Here is an 18,757-nt window from a genome sequence, read left to right as displayed (position 1 = left end):
AGGTTAGTCTCAAACTTCTGGGCTCGAGCAATCCTCTCACCTAGGCCTTCCAAAGTGCTGGGATTACCAGTGTGAGCTACTGTACCCAACCCAGCTTTTTTTCTTTTTGAGAAAAGTAGTTACTTCATTTGATCATGAAATATTACATCTCCTTAAAATGACTTGCTCCTCACCAGAATACAAGTATGAAATCAAGAATAACTGACCCAAGTGTCTTTCATGAAAGAGGTGTTTTTGATAAAAATCTTTAACAGGTATTTATATGGCATTCACTTTATTAATTATTGTGTTAAGATGGGAGGGGGATTTAAAAAAAGAAAGAGGGAAACGAGTGCTACTTGAATCGATTTGGTGGAGCAGATGCATATGAACAATTACAATTAAAGGAGAAAGGAAGCAGTGAATATGAATGGAGGAAAAATACTGAGAACTTCTAACTTTGATATAGACCATTTGGTATGGGCCCAACAGGGTCATGGTTTGACAACAGAGTTCTGCCCGTTTGTCAGGAAGCAGAATGGTAGATGGAGGGCTCTTGTGAATGCCTTATTCCTCAAGGAGCATGCATGATGATGAGTGAGTAGGATTATGTCAGACAGATGTGGAGGGGACGCGAACTCAGATGGAATAACTGATTAGACTAATGGCACTGAGGTTAGAAAATGGGTGTGTTTAGAAATTCAATTTGGTGGTAAATTTAAGGTAACGGGGTAATAGGGGATGATTTGGAAACTGCGTATGGAGGACGCTGAACACCTGGCAGGCACAGTCAATAAACTCAGGAGAGGGCAGGGGAGTGCCATAAACTCAGCTTCTTTGAAAGGACATAGCAAAATGTAGTCACTACTTCAGATTCATACACCTCAGGTTAATAGAAATAGCTTAAATACTGGCCTTCCCTTGACTGACTTTCCCCCATAATTTCTGTCAAAGTCTTGAATTCTTTTTGTCACTCTTTAGATATTAGCATATTGCTGTCTCTCTGTATGCTGTCTGTAATTGCCCATAATCTAGAGCAGAAATATTATAATTTTTGGATATTCTGTATTCTTCTTAACATTTAAGAATATTTAAATTGTTTTTGGCTTGAGTGTTCTTTTTAAAATTTTTTGTGTGCCAATGATTTTCAATAGAAAAAAAGATTCCACACCTCTATTTTACAGTGATGTTAGAGGTTGGTAGATGTTATCAATTATTACTTTTGCAATTACTAATAATTTGCTCAAATGTTTACCTACAGTATGGCATTTAATTCTCATCAAGCAGAGCACAACATTGGTGAAGAGTCAATTAAGTTTTCTTCCCTGTGCTTTTTTAAAGGAAATTCTCTAGTATGAAGGATGACATTCTTAACAACATGCTCACTGTCATACCCTTCAAAAGTAAAGACATAATGTCAAATAGTAATGCAGGAATAAATAATTTAGTTTAAGTACATTATTGGTCTAACATTACTCAGGGACAGAATTTAGACTATAGTAGATAGAGGAATGAGTAGGCTGCAAACTAAGCTTTTGATAAAGTCTAACAAGATTAGTAGATTACACAATCATTATATATAATATTAAAACAGATTATGTCTACTAACAAGACCTTATAGTCAGTATTTCTTGCCAATTAAGGGCAGATCCATATGCTTTGACAGTTAACCAAGATGGAAGTTGATGTTTCTTGGTGGAAAAATTAGAAGCCTAACTGGGGCATATGCCTGAATAGACAGATGTGCATTCAGCCTTCCAAGGATATGGACCAAAGTCTGTCTGTAGGTAGGACCAAGATTTTTATTACTGTTTTTGAATTTCTCTATTAGGAAAAAGGAGGAGTGTTCAAGTGCCCAAATTCTATGCTAGGAGCACATTTAGATCTATCAGTTGTCCAGTACAGCTCTTTAAAAAAAAAAAAAAGAACACATCTAATTTGTTTACCACAGGATGTTTGTAAATATTCCCTAGGTTATAAAATTAGTGATCTGCTATATATATGATTGTCAGCTAAAGACCAATTATATCCATCAAAACTCTTTTTTTTTTTTTTGGATAAAGACTGTCTTTTGGAAAATAAACTGTAAAACCAGTTGCTTCTTAACAGGCAATGATATAATGTTTAAATGAGTATGGATCTGAATAAATAGTCATGCTTTCTTCTTAACCACAAGAAATTCTTATGTCAAGAAGTGAAAAAATGATGGTAAAGCGTGTCCCTTTCTGTTATTTTATTACTTAGAGGTTTTAGCCTACTATAATCGATTAGTGTAATTTAAAACTGGTTACATCTAAACCTTGTTTGTTAAATAAATTACATAAATAGGAAACCCTGAGCAGTTTTTAAAAGGTCAGTAGACTGTTTTGTCTTTGTATTGATTCTAAGAATTATAAGGCCTTGGCAGCACTTCTGCACCTTGCCTTTTTTACTACAAATAGCATGTGTCCCAATTACATAATTAAATACGTATCTTCTTTCTAATTTCTCTTTGGAAAACAAGGAGTCTCAATCAGCTGTTTGTTCAGAAGACTTAAGCAGTTCTACAACATGCATTTACTTTTACTTTTATTTTGTGAAGAGTTTAGTATCTGGGTTCCAATCTACTTCTTGCTGGTTGTATAATCCTGGGCTCCAATCGCTAGGGTTGTTGTGAGGATTAAATAAAATTATGTGCATAGAGTGCCTAGAACAGTACCTGGAACACAGCAAGAGTGCAATAGAGCTGAGCTGGGCCTTTATTATTATTCTGAACATTATATCACATTCTGAAATGAAAGATTATCTTAAAAGAGTAACTTGAAAACATATATAATTTACATGACTAGGAAGAATTTGACCTTCAAAGAGAAAAAAACTAGTATGTATTTTGTACAGCAATTCTAGAGGTAAGTAGAGGTGTCCTCATTTTACAGTTAAAAAAAAATGAGGCTCAGAGTGGTCAAAATTCTTGCCTTAAGTCACAATATTAGTAAATGATGTTACAGAGATCACATCCTATATCCTTTCTACTATTTATTTACCTCCTTTGTCCAGTTCCTGAAGAATCCAACGCAGCCATTCTCAATGTATTACTTTTTTTTAAAGAAGCTGTGTGTGTGCGTGTGTGTGTGTGTGTGTGTGTGTGTGTGTGTGTGTCTACGTGCACGTGTATATGAGAGATGGATGCTTTTGGAAGAAGTGCCTGTCTTTTGGAGGGATACTTGTTTGTGAGGCGACATGCTCCCTGTTGGGGATATGCCTCCGTTGATCTGGAATGGTACTCAGTCTGTATGTGGGGGGCAGGGAGGATACCTTGCATGTAGCCACTGTGTGCGCATTTATCTCTGTGAAGGGAATACAGTCAGTGTACTAGCACTTGTGCGCATGCATGTATGGCTGTGTGAGTGTGTATGCATGTATGTACTCATCTTTGAAAATGTTTATCTGTACATAAGTGTACCTATATGTGCATGCCTTTTCTGTGTACACATATATGCCTCTATATGTGTCCTTTTCCCCGTGTTTCTGTTCTATGGGTATGCTTTTAGGCAACCTGTCTCTTTGTATCTAAGTGTGTAATACTGCGGTGCAGGTACAGAGGATGAAAGGAGTGTTGCCACATAAAATACTCCTAAGGATGGCAGAAGGCTAGGAATATTAACAAAAAAGATCCTGGACAGAAGCCATGAAGAAAATACAGACCATGTAAGCATGGAGATCAACCCAAGCTTGGAGATCTGATTTACTGTTTAATCATACAGGTCTTTGGCTGGAATATTATTAATGCAGGTGAACTAAATTGAAACAAGATAACAAACAAAGGTGGGATGTGAACTGAGCTAAATGTTTCTCTTTTAAAATATAAGACTAAGTGGCACTTTTATTTATTTATTTATTTATTTTTTAGAGAAAAGGTCTTCCTCTGCCACCCAGGTTGGAGTGCAGTGGTGTGATCATAGCTTACTGTAACTTAGCCTGAGGCATGTTCCCATCTCAGGCCAGGTAGCTAAGCCTACTGGCATATACCACCACACCCAGCTCATTTTTAAAAATTTTTGTAGAGACATGGTCTTGCTATATTGTATAAGCTGGTATCAAACTCCTGGCTCAAGCGATCCTCCCACTTCAGCCTCCCAAAGCACTGGGATTACAGGCATGAGCCAACATGCCTTGCCTCAGAAGGTGCTTTTTAAATGATTACAGACTTGCTATTTGTTCAATACTTTTCTAAGGTGATTTTTGGAAGGAAAAGAGTGATTTAGGCATTTTGTTCAATCTTACTTAAAATTTTTAAACCTATTTATTATTTTTATTTAATAATTTAACAATTGTTTATTCAACATCTTCTATGTACTAGTCACTGTTTTAGGCACCAGAGATAGGGCAGTGAACATAGGAAAAATTCTTCACTAATGCCGAAGGATACATTCTGCTTGCAGAGGTGAAAATAAATAATAAAATAATAATGAGATAATAATGGGAGAATAAAAGCTGAAAAATAGGATAAGGAATGTTGAGGGGGATCTTACAATATTTTAGTATTCAGTATTTAGTGTTTATCAGTGTTGTCAACATACATTCAGAAATTAATACCTTCCTCTTTATGCCTTGGTGTCTCCAATTAATGAAGGCATATCATATCATAGCTGTTATATTGAAAGGACAGAATCTGTTGTACATGCCCAGCAAGTTAGAGATGGATTTGAGAGTAATCCTGTTTTTATTTTCATACAGTCACCATTTGTTTATTCATCACTGCTGATCCAATTAGGGGCAGGTCCAGGCTCTTAATCTCCCCCACTGCTGCTTCTGCAGCTCATCAACTAGCCTTTAAAGCATATGCCTATTAATCAGGACATTTGTATTCAGGTATATTAGTAAACTATTGCTTATGTAAATTTGAAAACAAATAATTTAAAAGAGTTTCCTGGTAAATTCTGATTGGGTTGTTTATAACCTTGAAGAATCTCATAAGAATTACTTTCTACTTGTATGGGTCTATCTGGGATTAGAAACATATGCTATTTTAGATTTATTATGCCTCCACATGTTAGGTTTTCAAGCATTCTATAAGGTATGTTTCTCAATGTTTTGTTTTACTTAGAAGTATGACTGGTAGAAAGATTCTCTGTTACTCTTTTATACAAATGAGTTCTTCCACGTACTAAGCATTTTTCTAGACACCAAGTATACAATAGAGAATAAAACAAGTCCCACCCCTTACAGAGCTTGCTTCATTCAAGTCAGGTAGACTCCATTAATAAGCAAATAAATATATATATATAGCATCAAGGAGTACACGAGGAAAATACAGCATTGAAGAAAATAAAAGCAAGGTTAGTGGAACAGAGAGTGCTAGTTTGTGGGGGAGGGCGCTGCTTTACAAAAGTACTCAGGAAAAGCTTCATTGATAGATAAACAGAACCACCAAGCAAATAAGGGAATGAATACTGTGAATATCCAGAGGCCAACATTTCATGGTAGCTCTGCTGCAGTTTCATCACCAACACCAACAGGCCAGTTTATTTGGAGTGGGGTGGAAGATAAGATGGTCAGGAGGTAGAAGGAATTTTATAGAATATTTATAGGAACACAGGATTTTATGGGCTATGTAGAGGAAGTATGTAGGATTCTACTGGTCACTTACAAGACCTCGGTGTTGTTCTGAGTGAGATGGGAAGCCACGGGAAAATTTGGGAAGAGAGAGAAATAAAATGATCTTACATTTTTAAAAGATCTGGCCAGTGTCTTAACAGCAGGTTGAGGAACAAGTGCACCGAAGCAGGAAGACTAGTTAGGAGATTATGTGATAAAACAGGTAGATGATGATGGTGGCTTGGGCCAGTGTGGGGAGAAGTAGTTGGATTCTGGATGTAGGATGAAAGGAAAGCTGACAGGATTTGATGATGACCTCTGGGACACAAAAGACAGCAGTCAAAATTTTTGGCCTGAGCAGTAGAAAAGATAGAGTTGCTGTTGATAAGATGGAAAATACTGTGGGGTAGGTTTGGGTGGGAAGATCAGGTGTTTGGTTGGATATTTCAAGAGTAAGAAACCTGTCACACATAAAATTAGAGATGCTGAGTAAGCTGCTAGATATTTGACCCTAGCGGCCTGAGGAGAGATCAAGGATGATTACTGAGGAAAGGTTTCCCACTAGCAAATGACAGAGTTTAATGTGTTTAAAACTGGGTTTGTTACTATCAAGTGCCGGAATACTTCATACACATTAAAATACTAGTGTGTTTCCTAGTCCGTTTATTTCAGGATTTAAACTACAGCAAGTAAAGGTGATGAAGTGCTTGATATAACAGTTTAGGGATTATTTTAGCTGTTAGTCATGTGATAAATCTGAGGAAATAGGAGGGAACATGGGCCAAAGAACTATGGTAAAATATTAGGAAAATTACATCTTCTAAATATTTGTTTTTTGAAGGATTAGGCCTTTATCATTTTTTTCTCAATTATCCTAAGAAGTAATAAGAGAAAAATCCTACACTGGAGTAGAAGTAAAAGTATTTACCTGAAAAATTGTTTAACAAGTAAATTACTCATAAAAGTATTACTATGTGAAAGATACTCTGAAGTGAAAGTGAATGTTGCTGATTCATTCTCCTTGGTTTATTTTTAAAATATGAGTGGTAGTGTACTTTTAATTTGTTGTTTTAAAATTTACCTTTGTTTGGAGTATTTTGTATTTTATATATATTTTTGCAAATAATTCAAATTATTAATTTTGGTAAAATGTGACACCTTACTGAAGAGTATATACCTCTCATTTAAATCACAGCTAATGCTACTAAAAGTTAATAATAATTCTCTTCACTCATTTACTCATTTTTAAAAATTAAACTTTTTTCTTTTTTTTTTTTTTTTTGGAGACGAGGTTCGCTCTTGTTGCCCAGGTTGGAGTGCAGTGGCATGATCTTGGCTCACTGCAACATCCGCCTCCTGGGTTCGAGCAATTCTCCTGTCTCAGCCTCCTGAATAGCTGGGATTACAGGTGCACGCCACCACACCCAGCTAATTTTTTATATTTTTAGTAGAGACGGGGTTTCATCATGTTGGCCAGGCTGGTCTCGAACTCCTGACCTCAGGTGATCCACCCGCCTCAGCCTCCCAAAGTGCTGGGATTACAGATATGAGCCACCACACCCAGCCTAAAAATGAAACTTTTCTAACTGGTCATATCTAATTTTAATTAGTTTTCATAAAATCCTGATTATATGATTGAACATTTTAAACACACAAAAAAAGGAAAACTCACCATGTTGCTTCTGTTTTGGGTTATACATTTTCCACCACCGAAAAATGATAAATCCATCTTGAATTCTAAGAAAGGGAAATTACAAAATTAGAATTTAAGTAATAATGTACTTAATTCATTTCTTAGTTATTCCAAAAGGCAGGCAATTGATAATGAATAAGGAAATACAGGAAATCCTCTAAAGAACATTGGCATACGTAAACACACATCTTTTCGTGAACAAAGACTTATAAAGTATGTTTCATGATCTTCTAGTTAAAAAAGGAAAAGACTTTGCATAGCTAAAGATTTTTGACAAATAAAAATTGTATATATTTATCATATACAACATGTTTTGAAATATAATATTCTTCTAATGGTCACAGGAAAATGAAGTGCTAACAGAAATGTTTTCCTTTTCAAATGATATTTTTTTAAATAAAAAAATTAGATACCTAGGTCTACAAGAGAGAGGGAAAAGAATTATATAACAATAAGCCAAATCTTGAAAGAGGGATGTTAGCACATAAAAGGGAAACTTTTAAGGATGTTCCTTCATTTCTCAAAAATAACCTATCATGCCCCAAAGGGATGGACTTACAGTCTCTTAGCTTTTCATTTTTCACTTTTGATTTGGAAATAATTGTAGACTAGCATAGAAGTCTCCTATAGTTCTAAGTGAGGTGTGAGCATCACCAAACTCTAGCACCTCTCAATTAATTCAAAACTTTTGAACTCTACCTAAGTCACAAATTTTAAGAAAATCACAAAAACAGAGTAGGCTTTTCTTTCAAGACTTAAAGAAGAAGGAACATTTCAATCATATCCTTATTATATTCATATTTGTGTTTCCTTCTTCAAATAAAATTAGTTTCTAACAAATGCGAAACAATTCTACAAACGTATTATCTCTAATAAGGAGCTAATGGATGACAGCTACCAACATCTCTAAACCTTGCTGTATATAACAAATGACTACTATGAACTCTATGATATAAAATGATCAGGCAATTTGAAGGTTCACTTTCTCATCTAGAAATGAAAGTATTCATTTCTATAAACTGCTATTTTTATATTCTGCTAAATTAATCCACTGACAAAATATTTTAAAACATCAATTTACCAAGTATGATTTACTGGAAAAAAATTTGATTTAGTTTTATTTGAAGAAGCAAGTCACATTAAATAAAATATCATAAAACATTTTAACAATATTTTTAAAGTATGTTTAACATGGGTCCTTTTTAATGTTTTAATTTTGTTACCTAATAGACATGTCTTCTGTAATGTAATAGATTTCACGAACCATGACTTTTCCAGAAAGAACAGAGAAAGAGAAGGAACCTATCACAGGAAAGAAAAAACAGCAGTTAATGCAACTGTTTTAACAGACATTAGGGGCCTTAAAGTTTAAAATAACATTAGCACTCAATTTATTCAATAAGCATCTCTTCTCATTTCCTTCCTGATACCCTTACAGCCTTACTGATTTTCCATCATTCTTTCCCCAATAAAACAAAAAGTGCCATACATATCATCACTATGAAGTAAGCTACTAAATAATCAGAAGAGGATATTAGTTTAAGTCACTGCCTCATATGGACAATTCCCTTAATTATGCACAGCCATTAAATAAACCCAAAGTAGTGACTAATGCACCATTTTTCTTTAGTAACTTGAGTGACTGCAGGAACCAGCCATTGCCTCAAATTAATGGAAGACAATTTATGTTTGAAAGAAGTTTTATGTCGGCTAAGAGGTACTCAGTAAGGCAGGTTAGCATGGTTCTCTCCAGTCATCTCTCCCCACCCCTTTCTCCCATTGGTTTCGGGCTTTCAAAGCACGTAGCTTCCTAATACACCCTCCTCCTATCTACCTGTAAATTTCCTACTTTTAAGTAGTCAAAAATTGAATTAATAAAGCAGGCCATAAAATGAAACACACAAGATGATTCTAACTTACATATTTTTAAAGTATGGGTTACTTTAAAAACAACCAAAACTACATTGAACATTAAAAACTTTCTTTTAACGGTGGACTCTCAAGAAATTTCTATTTCCATATTTTATACATATCCAAGTTTTTCAAATTCTTTTAATGAGCATCTTTTATAAGTTAAAAAAAAAAGTCAAAAAGTTACTATAGAAACACTTGAAGAAGTAATAAATAATGGAGTAAAGGACACAACCAAGTGGATATTATCATGAAGTCACGGAGTGCTGTGTGAGAGAAATTCCAGTTAGATTATTTTAACAATCATGAAACAAAGGTAAACTTCTAATGCTACTATCTGTTCATGAAATATAAATTTATAATACACATCTGCTATGGTTTGAATGTTTGTTCACTCTAAAAGTCATGTTGAAACTTAATTCTCAATGACGTGTTAGACGGGTGGGAAATCTGACTACAGTATTTGAGACATGAGAGCTTTGGGAAGTACTCAGGATTAAAGGAGGCCATGATGTTGGGGCATCAGTGGCTTCACAAGAGGAAAAAGAGACCTGAGCAAGCAAGCTCAGTCCCCTCACCATGTAACACTCTGTGCCACCTCAAGACTCTGCAGAGTCCCCACTGGCAAGAAGGTCCTCATCAGAGACAGCCCCTCAACTTTGGACTTCCCAGCCTCCAGAACTATAAGAAATAAATTGCTTCTCTTTATAAATGACCTAGTCTCAGGTATTCAGTTATAGCAACAGAAAATGGTAAGACAACATCTCAAGATTATAAGGAAGAAAAAAAGTCAGTGTTAACTCAAACTTACCAATATGGATATAGCCATGCTTGTATAATCTGTTAAGAACTAGTGTTAAAATAAGACCAACATTCCGGGAATTATAATACGTGAGGTAAATAATCCATCCACAGGACAAAATGGTAGCTGTTGGGAGGAAAAAAATCAGAAATAATCGGATTTACTTCTACATGGTAATGTGTCCTCTTACAATTTAATACTTGGAATTTTAAAACCAGAGGTTGATTATACTTTGTCCAGCTTTCTTCCTCTTTATCATTCATTATCCAGAAAAGCATAAATTCCAATCGGATCCATTAAAGCAATGTTTCAAGTATGCCTGCTTTCCTTTCTGTTTACTTTATCACTTCTTCGTACTGTTTTAGTTATTAAACATTATGTAAAGATGTTCTGGGAGAAGAAAATTCATGTTTCTGAATATTCTGAAACAAATTCACCTTTATTGGGCCAAAAACTCATCTCATACACAAGTTCATTCCCAAGTTATTTCCTGAAACAAGCTATAGCTACTTGTAAAGGAAGAAAAGTAATGATTTTTAAAATCTCTGCTTTAAAAAAACCTTCTGCTTTTTAAAGGTATGCTTTAAGTAAAAGACATTGGAATTTAGTATAAAGCCATATTAAATAGGCCACCTGTAACTAGATATTTTGCTGTAATGAGTAAGACAGTAAGTTATGATGAATGTCATTGAATATGCTATAGTAAATGATATTCTAAATTTATTTTTTTCAATGAAAGTATATAGTTACTTGTAAAATTCATATTCTCAAAAAATCTAGTTCATGAATATACAAAAGGCAAAACACAGGAAAACATTGTTTTGATAATAAATTTGCTCTTACTTATCCTTTTCAAAAGTATTACTTCTAAATTATGAGAAAGTTATATAAAGCAACTTAACCTGTATAACCCTTTATTAACATCATATTAAGTCCTTAACTTTTAAACAATTATGTATTATAGATAAAGCAATCACTGAGAATCAACATAAAATACAATTCCCAGGGCAGCTTAGACTGATGGTAATAGCTTTGATGTAGTAAGTGCTATGATTTACCATTTAAAAAAAAAAAATTCTAGAAAAAATATTTTGAAAAGTTATTTTGATGATATGCCATTATATCTGAAGTTTAAAGTCATTTTGTATAAATTTTTACTATAAATCATTGTGTCAACTGTAGGTTGTTATATGAGCCCTTCAGAATGGCAACAGGCATTTGCTGAGAAAATATGCTTTTAGTATTAAACAAGCCAGGAATTATAGTCTTTTCTTTTTTTTTTCCAATAAATAACTGTTTATTAAATGAAAAAAATGCAATAAGAACAATAGTCAGAATTGAGGTAAAGCAGATGGCCTGCATTTAAAAAACAGTCTTCCTAATCTTTCTACCACTTCAAGCATCACTTGGATCAACATTTTTTTATTGCAAACTCCTGATGCAAAGTCGATTATTCCCTGCTCGCTGGCAGTAAGAAACAAAGTGATATTATATAAACTTCCTTTTTCTTTCACTCAGATCTATTCACTGAGGTTCTTTTCAACTAGTTGTTTCCAATGAATTGTAGTCTTTTCATTATATCATGCCCCCCTACCCTCATAGTAAAACAGAGGGATTAAACAATTGCTCAATGTTTTTCTGCTTGTTACTATTGTTGTTCTTTTCTCAAAGAAAGGAAGTGTTTAGAACAGAAAAAAGTCTGAAAAATTCGAGGTGACAGGAAAGGGAACAGACACTTCACCTCTATTCATACATATTCTTACCCACACCCTTGGGTGTCATGAAAGAAGCATAAGCAGCCCTTCAGGAAAAAATAAAAAATAAAAAATAAATAAAATAAAATAAAAAAAACACCTGTGTAACCCTTATAAATTACTTAATCTTTAAGGGCCTCAATTCCCCAACAGGGAATTAAAAGGAAAAGAACAAAAACCTACCTTTATACTCTGAGCATTAAGTGAAACAACATATGTACAACCTGGTATCTAGCACACAGATGATGTTCAACAAATTATCATTACCCTTCCTTTCCTCTCTTACCCTTTCTAATTTCCTCTGTTTCCAATTCTTATGCCAAAATTAAAGTCAAATACCATTCTCCCATGAAAACTTCCAGAGCAGACACAGTCTACAATAATTTCACCCTTCCCTGGTATTATTTTTGTATTTGTCCCTCTCATTCATTCATATTCATTCATTCAGTCAGTCATATTTCCTTTCTCTCTCTGCTATTTAGAGTTATTTGTATATACCTAGAAAACTTCTAGATTATACAAAAAAAATTAATAGCAGATCTCACTGAAAAGTGCATAAGGAGTGAGGAAAGAGATTAAAAGATTAGCATATAATTCTTTTACTATAAAAATAGAATTATTTTTACAGTAAAATTATATTTGAGGATTTATTATTTCTGTAACAAAACAAAAGTGTTTGTGTGCGTGTTGAGTCGAGAAGTAGGGAAGGTGACCTGAAACCGGAAAGATAAGCTAAGTGCAATGTTTTTCTTCTTTTTCCACTTCCCCTAAGTCAGATGAGAAGGCAGCCTAAGAAAAAGTAGAGCATTTCAGACCAGTTTCCAGAGCAAATGTTCAAGAAATATAAATAACAATCTTCCTTCCTAAAAATAAATAAATGGTAGTGTTAGTGTTCCAACTTCAGTCAACCACTGTTTAAAATCTGGCAGCTGTTAATCCATACTTAAAACACAATAAAGTAGAAGAAAAATATTCCACTCACCAACAAGGAGCCAAACAACATTGGAATTGTGTTCTGTAAGAAAATCTTCTAACTGAGTGATACTAGGGACAATACTCTCATTCTTCCTTTGATCCATTACTAAAGTTTTTCCAGAACAACATCTAAAGGCCAAAAGAGGTCAAAGGTTAAATTTACAATCAGAGGCTTATAAAATTGCAACAGAAATCATGAAGGGGAAAAAAGGGTGAATTTAATAAAGTTGATTAAATCACCTTTCTGTTTCTTTCAATGATGAGAATACAAAAATACAACAAAAATGCCAACATTTCTACTAAAATGTAAGAGAATGGATCATATCTGTAATGTCCTGATTTCATCATTCTAAATGTAAGCACTGACTAAGGTTCAATTACTATACTCTGGCTCAAAATAAGAGGAATGTGATTATTCTTTTTTTTTGAGATGGAGTTTTGCTCTTGTTGCCCAGGCTGGAGCGCAATAGCGCCATCTCGGCTCACCGCAACCTCTGCCTCCCAGGTTCAAGCAATTCTCCTGCCTCAGCCTCCTGAGTAGCTGGGGGGATTACAGGCATGCGTCACCATGCCCGGCTAATTTTGTATTTTTAGTAGAGACGGGGTTTCTCCATGTTGGTCAGGCTGGTCTTGAACTCCTGACCTTAGGTGATCCACCCACCTCAGCCTCCCAAAGTGCTAGGATTACAGGCGTGAGCCACCGCACCCGGCGTGATTATTCTTTAATCAAAAGCATCTCAACAATCAGAAGTACTAGCCATCTACATTAAACAAATTCATCCAGACTTGTCCCAAAGCCACCACTTAATATTGTCATATTTGTATATTAAGTCAGATAAATCCCTCTTACCCTCCATCACCTCTATGTATTCCCCATTATTCCATGGGGAAACAAGCTTCCTAGTTCAGATTCACTCTAGGTAGTCAGAACAGTAAAAAGACCTCCTGCTATCAGATGCTTAAGATAAAGAAAAATTCACTGTAGAACTGTGACCCAACTTCTGACAAATATTTGTATGCATAAACATACGTGTGCATATACATATGTATATAGATATGGGTGTATTGTATATATGCACACACAGTAGTAGAATGAATATGAATATTGAGATGTACCAACAATAAAAAGGAAAAAGTTCATATTTTATGATCCAAGAAACAAGAAAATATTCCTTCATAATACCGTAGTAACATATGACTAACCCAACCTACTGATAACAAAATTATCTCATAATAAATCAGAAAGAGCAAAAAAGCTAGACTTAATCACAAAGAGACCTACACAGTTAATACTACTCTAAGACTAAACAGCAGAGGAGATTTTTACAGATAACTACAAAAATAGCAAATTTTTTCTGCAGTAAAGAATATGGAAGGATAACTTTCTAATTGAAATTTTGTACATCTGACTTAACTTTCTAAACCGTTTTCTGTTTATTCACCACAACTCTTATCTTTGGACATCACAAAACAAGTTTAAAAATTGGATGAGGGACCGGGCGCGGGGGCTCAAGCCTGTAAATGTTATGAACATTTGCTGAGTGCTTACTATATGTACGTTACATATAGTAACTAATTTAATTCTCACAAGAACCCCTGAGATAGATATTATGGGTATTCCCATTTTACAACTGAGGAAACGGAAGAAAATTTAACTAAACACTTACTATGTACCAGGAACTAAGTGCTTTGTATGTAGTATTTCATTTAATGCTTTTAAAAAATAGCTATGGGCCGGGCGCGGTGGCTCAAGCCTGTAATCCCAGCACTTTGGGAGGCCGAGACGGGTGGATCACGAAGTCAGGAGATCGAGACCATCTTGGCTAACACGGTGAAACCCCGTCTCTACGAAAAAATACAAAAAACTAGCCGGGCGAGGTGGCGGGCGCCTGTAGTCCCAGCTACTCCGGAGGCTGAGGCAGGAGAATGGCGTAAACCCGGGAGGCGGAGCTTGCAGTGAGCTGAGATCCGGCCACTGCACTCCAGCCTGGGCGACAGAGCCAGACTCTGTCTCAAAAAAAAAAAAATTGGATGAGGCCAGGAACCTATAATCCCAGTGCTTTGGGAGGCAAAGGTGGGAAGAACTCTTGAGACCAGAAGTTGGAATCCAGCCTGGGTAACAGAGTGAGACCCCATCTCTGCCAAAAAAATAAAAATAAAAAACTAGCCATGCATGGTGGTGTGCACCTGTAGTCCCAGCTACTCAGGGCACTGGGGCAAGAGGATTGCTTGAGCCTAGGAGTTCAAGGTTATAGTGAGTTATGATCATGCTACTGCACTCCAGCCCAGTTGAGAGAGGGAGACCCCTTCTGAAATAAATAAATAAATAAGAATTGGATGAGACGACATTGCCAGACACAATCTACAACACATTATGAATCATATTTCTATATTGATTAAATCATATAATTTACAAAGGCAAATTAAACATCTCTTAAGAAAATAATAAAGAACTCAATAACAGAAGGTTTATTATTAATAGTGATATGAAAACCTAAAGGCAAAAGAGCTAGAGAAGATTAAGAAAATGTTTTCAGTTTACAATAATCCTTTTTTTCCTACAATGTAGAAACTGCATAAAAAATGTTCTTGTATTTTTCAAAGCTTTGAAAAATCCCTGTCAATCAGAACCTTAAAATTTGGGGGCTAACTTTACAACATGAGCTTTCTCTTTCTTCCCTCTATTTTTTTTTTTAAACTTTTAAAAGGAAGCAAATACTTTGAAAAAAAAACTATCTTAAAAAATCTAAAACCAATATTCACATATCACATAATGGTTTACATATCAAAAAACAACATATGTATCTATTTCATACTTATTTTTACCATTCTACAGATTGCTAGCCAGCACTAAGGAGGAAAAGACTCTAAGGGAAAGTTCCATGAGAGATATGTCCCAGCATTTAGGTCTCCATATAAAAAGGAAATCTGTTTCTATTCAAATCCAAGGGGAAATGATCTATCCACCAAAAAGACCTCATCTAAAATAATCATGACCCACCACTGTAACAAACCACAGTCAAAAAGAATGTGGAAAGAGGTTGTTTAGGCTGTAAAGACAGAAACCCCACAGTATCAAACAAGTTTCAATCAATATTTCCTGAATATTAGATTAATGCAAAGCCTTTAAGATAAATCAACACATAAAGGCTAAATATTTAAAAGAACATATTTTGAGCAAGTATAGAAATAAAGGCTAAGATTGAATAAGGCCCCTAAAGTAAGAAGTAGATATTCCGGTATAAAGAAAGTAAGGCAACACTAGACACAGAATCCAAACGAAAATGTTGTTATATGTTCAGCCACATGAAGTAGTGTATCGCCAATTCCTTAATAGTGAGAGACTGGAGATGGATATGGTAATCTATTGCAAAATCTTCATGGAGCAAATGGTGGAACAAAATACAAATTGGTTGTTTCCTCTTCCTCTACCCTTCGTGACAGTTCAATCTAAAAGTTGCAAGGTGAAGCAGAGTAAAGCATGCATCTGCACATGGGGAAGAGAGAGACAGGAGTCTCAGCGGCCTAGAGCAGGATGTCAGAGCCTGATATGAATAAATTAAGTATCCAATGGCATGATGGACAGGCTTGTGGAGTAGTGGCAGCACCTAAGGGTGTCAAAAACAGAGTGAGATGAGGAGCATACACTTGTAGGGAAGAAGTCAGGCATAGGATGCTGGAGCCTGAGTGGAAGGAGAAGAACATCCATGGCCAGCAGGGGCAGGAGGCGGCACAGGAGAAGCACCCAGCTTAAGGTTTCAGAGGCTGAGAGGAGTGAGAGCCTGAGCAGAGGGAAAAAAGCATCTACTCAGGAAGGCTGCCGGGCATAGGGTGTCAGAGCCCAAAAGAAAGGTCACAGATCCAAAATAGCTAAGTAGGGTTTCCATGCAGGAGAACAAGCTGAAAAGTATGTTGGACCAGAAATAGGATAAGGAGGACACACCTGGGAGATGAAGTAAATAAATATATTAAGGATAATGGGAACCATTATTACAATGTCTCACTGTTGGAGATATATAAAGGAAGAAAATTAGAATAAAACCTAAAATGGTAGATAAGAACTGGAGCTATGGCTTTCAACATAAATGGATACAGAAATAAATATAGCTGTAAATGTATTTATGTACTGTACTGTATATGTGCATGCATGTGTTCACTAACAGGTCCTGAGAGCAACACCACCTCAATAAAAAGGAGCAGAAAACTTTGTTTCGAAAAAGCCATTTTCTACTAAGAGGAAACAGGGTCCCTTGCAAAAGTGGCTGACTCCACAACTAAGGGACAGAAAGTAAAGATAAGCCTTGTTTTCCAGAAAGGAAAGAAGTACCCAAAGAATGATACGAACATGTCAAAAGGACACAGAAGCCAGCTTAAAGAGGCTCCCACTGGAAAAACCTGGGACAGACTAACATAAAAATAAATGATAGTAATGGATTACTACCCATTTAATAAAACAGGTATCTGAGGCAGGGCGTGGTGGCTCACGCCTGTAATCCCAGCACTCTGGGAGGCCAAGGTTGGCAGATCATGAGGTCAGGAGATCGAGACCATCCTGGCTAACATGGTGAAACCCTGTCTCTACTAAAAATACAAAAAATTAGCCAGGCATGGTGGCAGGAGCCTGTAGTCCCAGCTACTCTGGAGGCTGAGGCAGGAGAATGGCGTGAACCCGGGAAGCAGAGCTTGCAGTGAGCCGAGATCGCGCCACTGCACTCCAGCCTGGGTGACAAAGCGAGACTTTGTCTCAAAAACAAACAAAAAAAAACAGGTATCTGAGTCCATAGCAATATAATCAAATGTTGATGGCTAACAATATAGTCACATCAAAATAACTCTTCCCCCACCCCCAAAAAAAATACTTATTAATGACAAAGGGGAAAAGAGGAACTTGGAGAAAGGCAAGTTAAGTGATCAATGTAAATACCAGCAGCAATAGGATAAGTCAAAACTGTGAGCCTCTTAATAGAAGAACACAGTCTCACTTCTGTGATATTCCTGCCAAAGATGCATATAGCTTGAATCTAATCTAATCAGTGGAAAGAGATTCTGGGGGAAGGAGAAGCAGCAGCAAAACCAGACTTTCACTTTATTTTGGGCACTCACATATTGTTTGTTTTACAACTGGCATGTAATATTTCCATAATTTAAAAAGAAAAAGACAAAGTGATGGTTGGAGGACAGGATGCTGTAGTTGGGAAAACAGCTTTTTTTTGCCTAAGCATACATTTCTTGGCCTCTCCTTAAACCGTGGCCAAGGTATAGGTGTCTCCCAATCCCAAAATTCTAATCTAGTCATCTGTAACTCTATAATCACATCTTTCTATGGTTCTTAAATATTTGTATTCTGTAATTAAAATGCAGATACTCACTAAGCAATATCAAACTCAGAGGCCTTCACGTAAACTCAGAAATATCAGTTAATACCTTAGCAAGAATTATTTGATATGATAGCCTTGAGTGTAAAATGAAAAGAGGAATGCCTACAATGTTCTAGAATTGCAGGGAGGGGAGGAGACAGCTACAAATAAGGAAGTGGATACAGAACACTAAATAAAACAAAAGAGATGAGAGAAAGTGAGAAAGAGAAGGCAGTTATTATGGAACAACAGTAGAATCAAAAGATGCTGCTTCAGACTGTATTGTTCCAGAAGCAGATCACTATATGGATTAAAAGCATAGACTCTATGCCATGCTTCACTTGGGTTCAAATGTCAGTTCTGAAATTATAGCTGTGTGATTGTGGGCAAAATACCTAACCTTTCTGTACTCTGTTTCCTCATGTGTAAAGTGAGGACACCAACAGTACCTATCTTATAGAGTTACGGTGTGAAAATTGGTAAGTTGATATATGTAAAGCATTTAGAATTTCTGGTACATCATAGATACTGAATTGTACAAATGTTTGCTATTGGCGGCCAATGCTATTGGTGTCTTGCCCATATACTGCTGGCACTCACCTCTACACAGGAAACCTGCTCATTCTGAACACCTGTGACACCCTGCTGAGGGCTGCTTTCTGACTGCAAGGACACATTCAGCTTGCACTCCAGGGACAAACTAGAAATG

The 18,757-nt window shown here is 35.9% G+C and overlaps 1 protein-coding gene across 16 annotated transcripts in view; it reads right to left on the bottom strand.

Annotated features, from left to right (window-relative positions):
• The window catches only part of BLTP1 (bridge-like lipid transfer protein family member 1), a 211,191-nt gene that overhangs the window by 181,367 nt on the left and 11,067 nt on the right, over nucleotides 1-18,757 (bottom strand). For all 16 annotated transcript variants that reach the window (XM_015450796.3, XM_045392845.2, XM_045392844.2 and 13 more), the window contains exons 3-6: nucleotides 12,699-12,820; nucleotides 9,972-10,088; nucleotides 8,473-8,551; nucleotides 7,229-7,293 (exon numbers count right to left, since the gene is read on the bottom strand). In XM_015450796.3, the coding sequence (XP_015306282.3) occupies nucleotides 7,229-7,293; nucleotides 8,473-8,551; nucleotides 9,972-10,088; nucleotides 12,699-12,795 (358 nt within the window). In that variant the 5' untranslated portion in view covers nucleotides 12,796-12,820. The remainder of the gene's footprint in view (nucleotides 1-7,228; nucleotides 7,294-8,472; nucleotides 8,552-9,971; nucleotides 10,089-12,698; nucleotides 12,821-18,757) is intronic.

This window comes from Macaca fascicularis, chromosome 5 (assembly GCF_037993035.2).
Source record: "Macaca fascicularis isolate 582-1 chromosome 5, T2T-MFA8v1.1".
NCBI lineage: Eukaryota > Metazoa > Chordata > Mammalia > Primates > Cercopithecidae > Macaca > Macaca fascicularis.
This window is presented reverse-complemented; position numbering and strand designations above follow the sequence as displayed.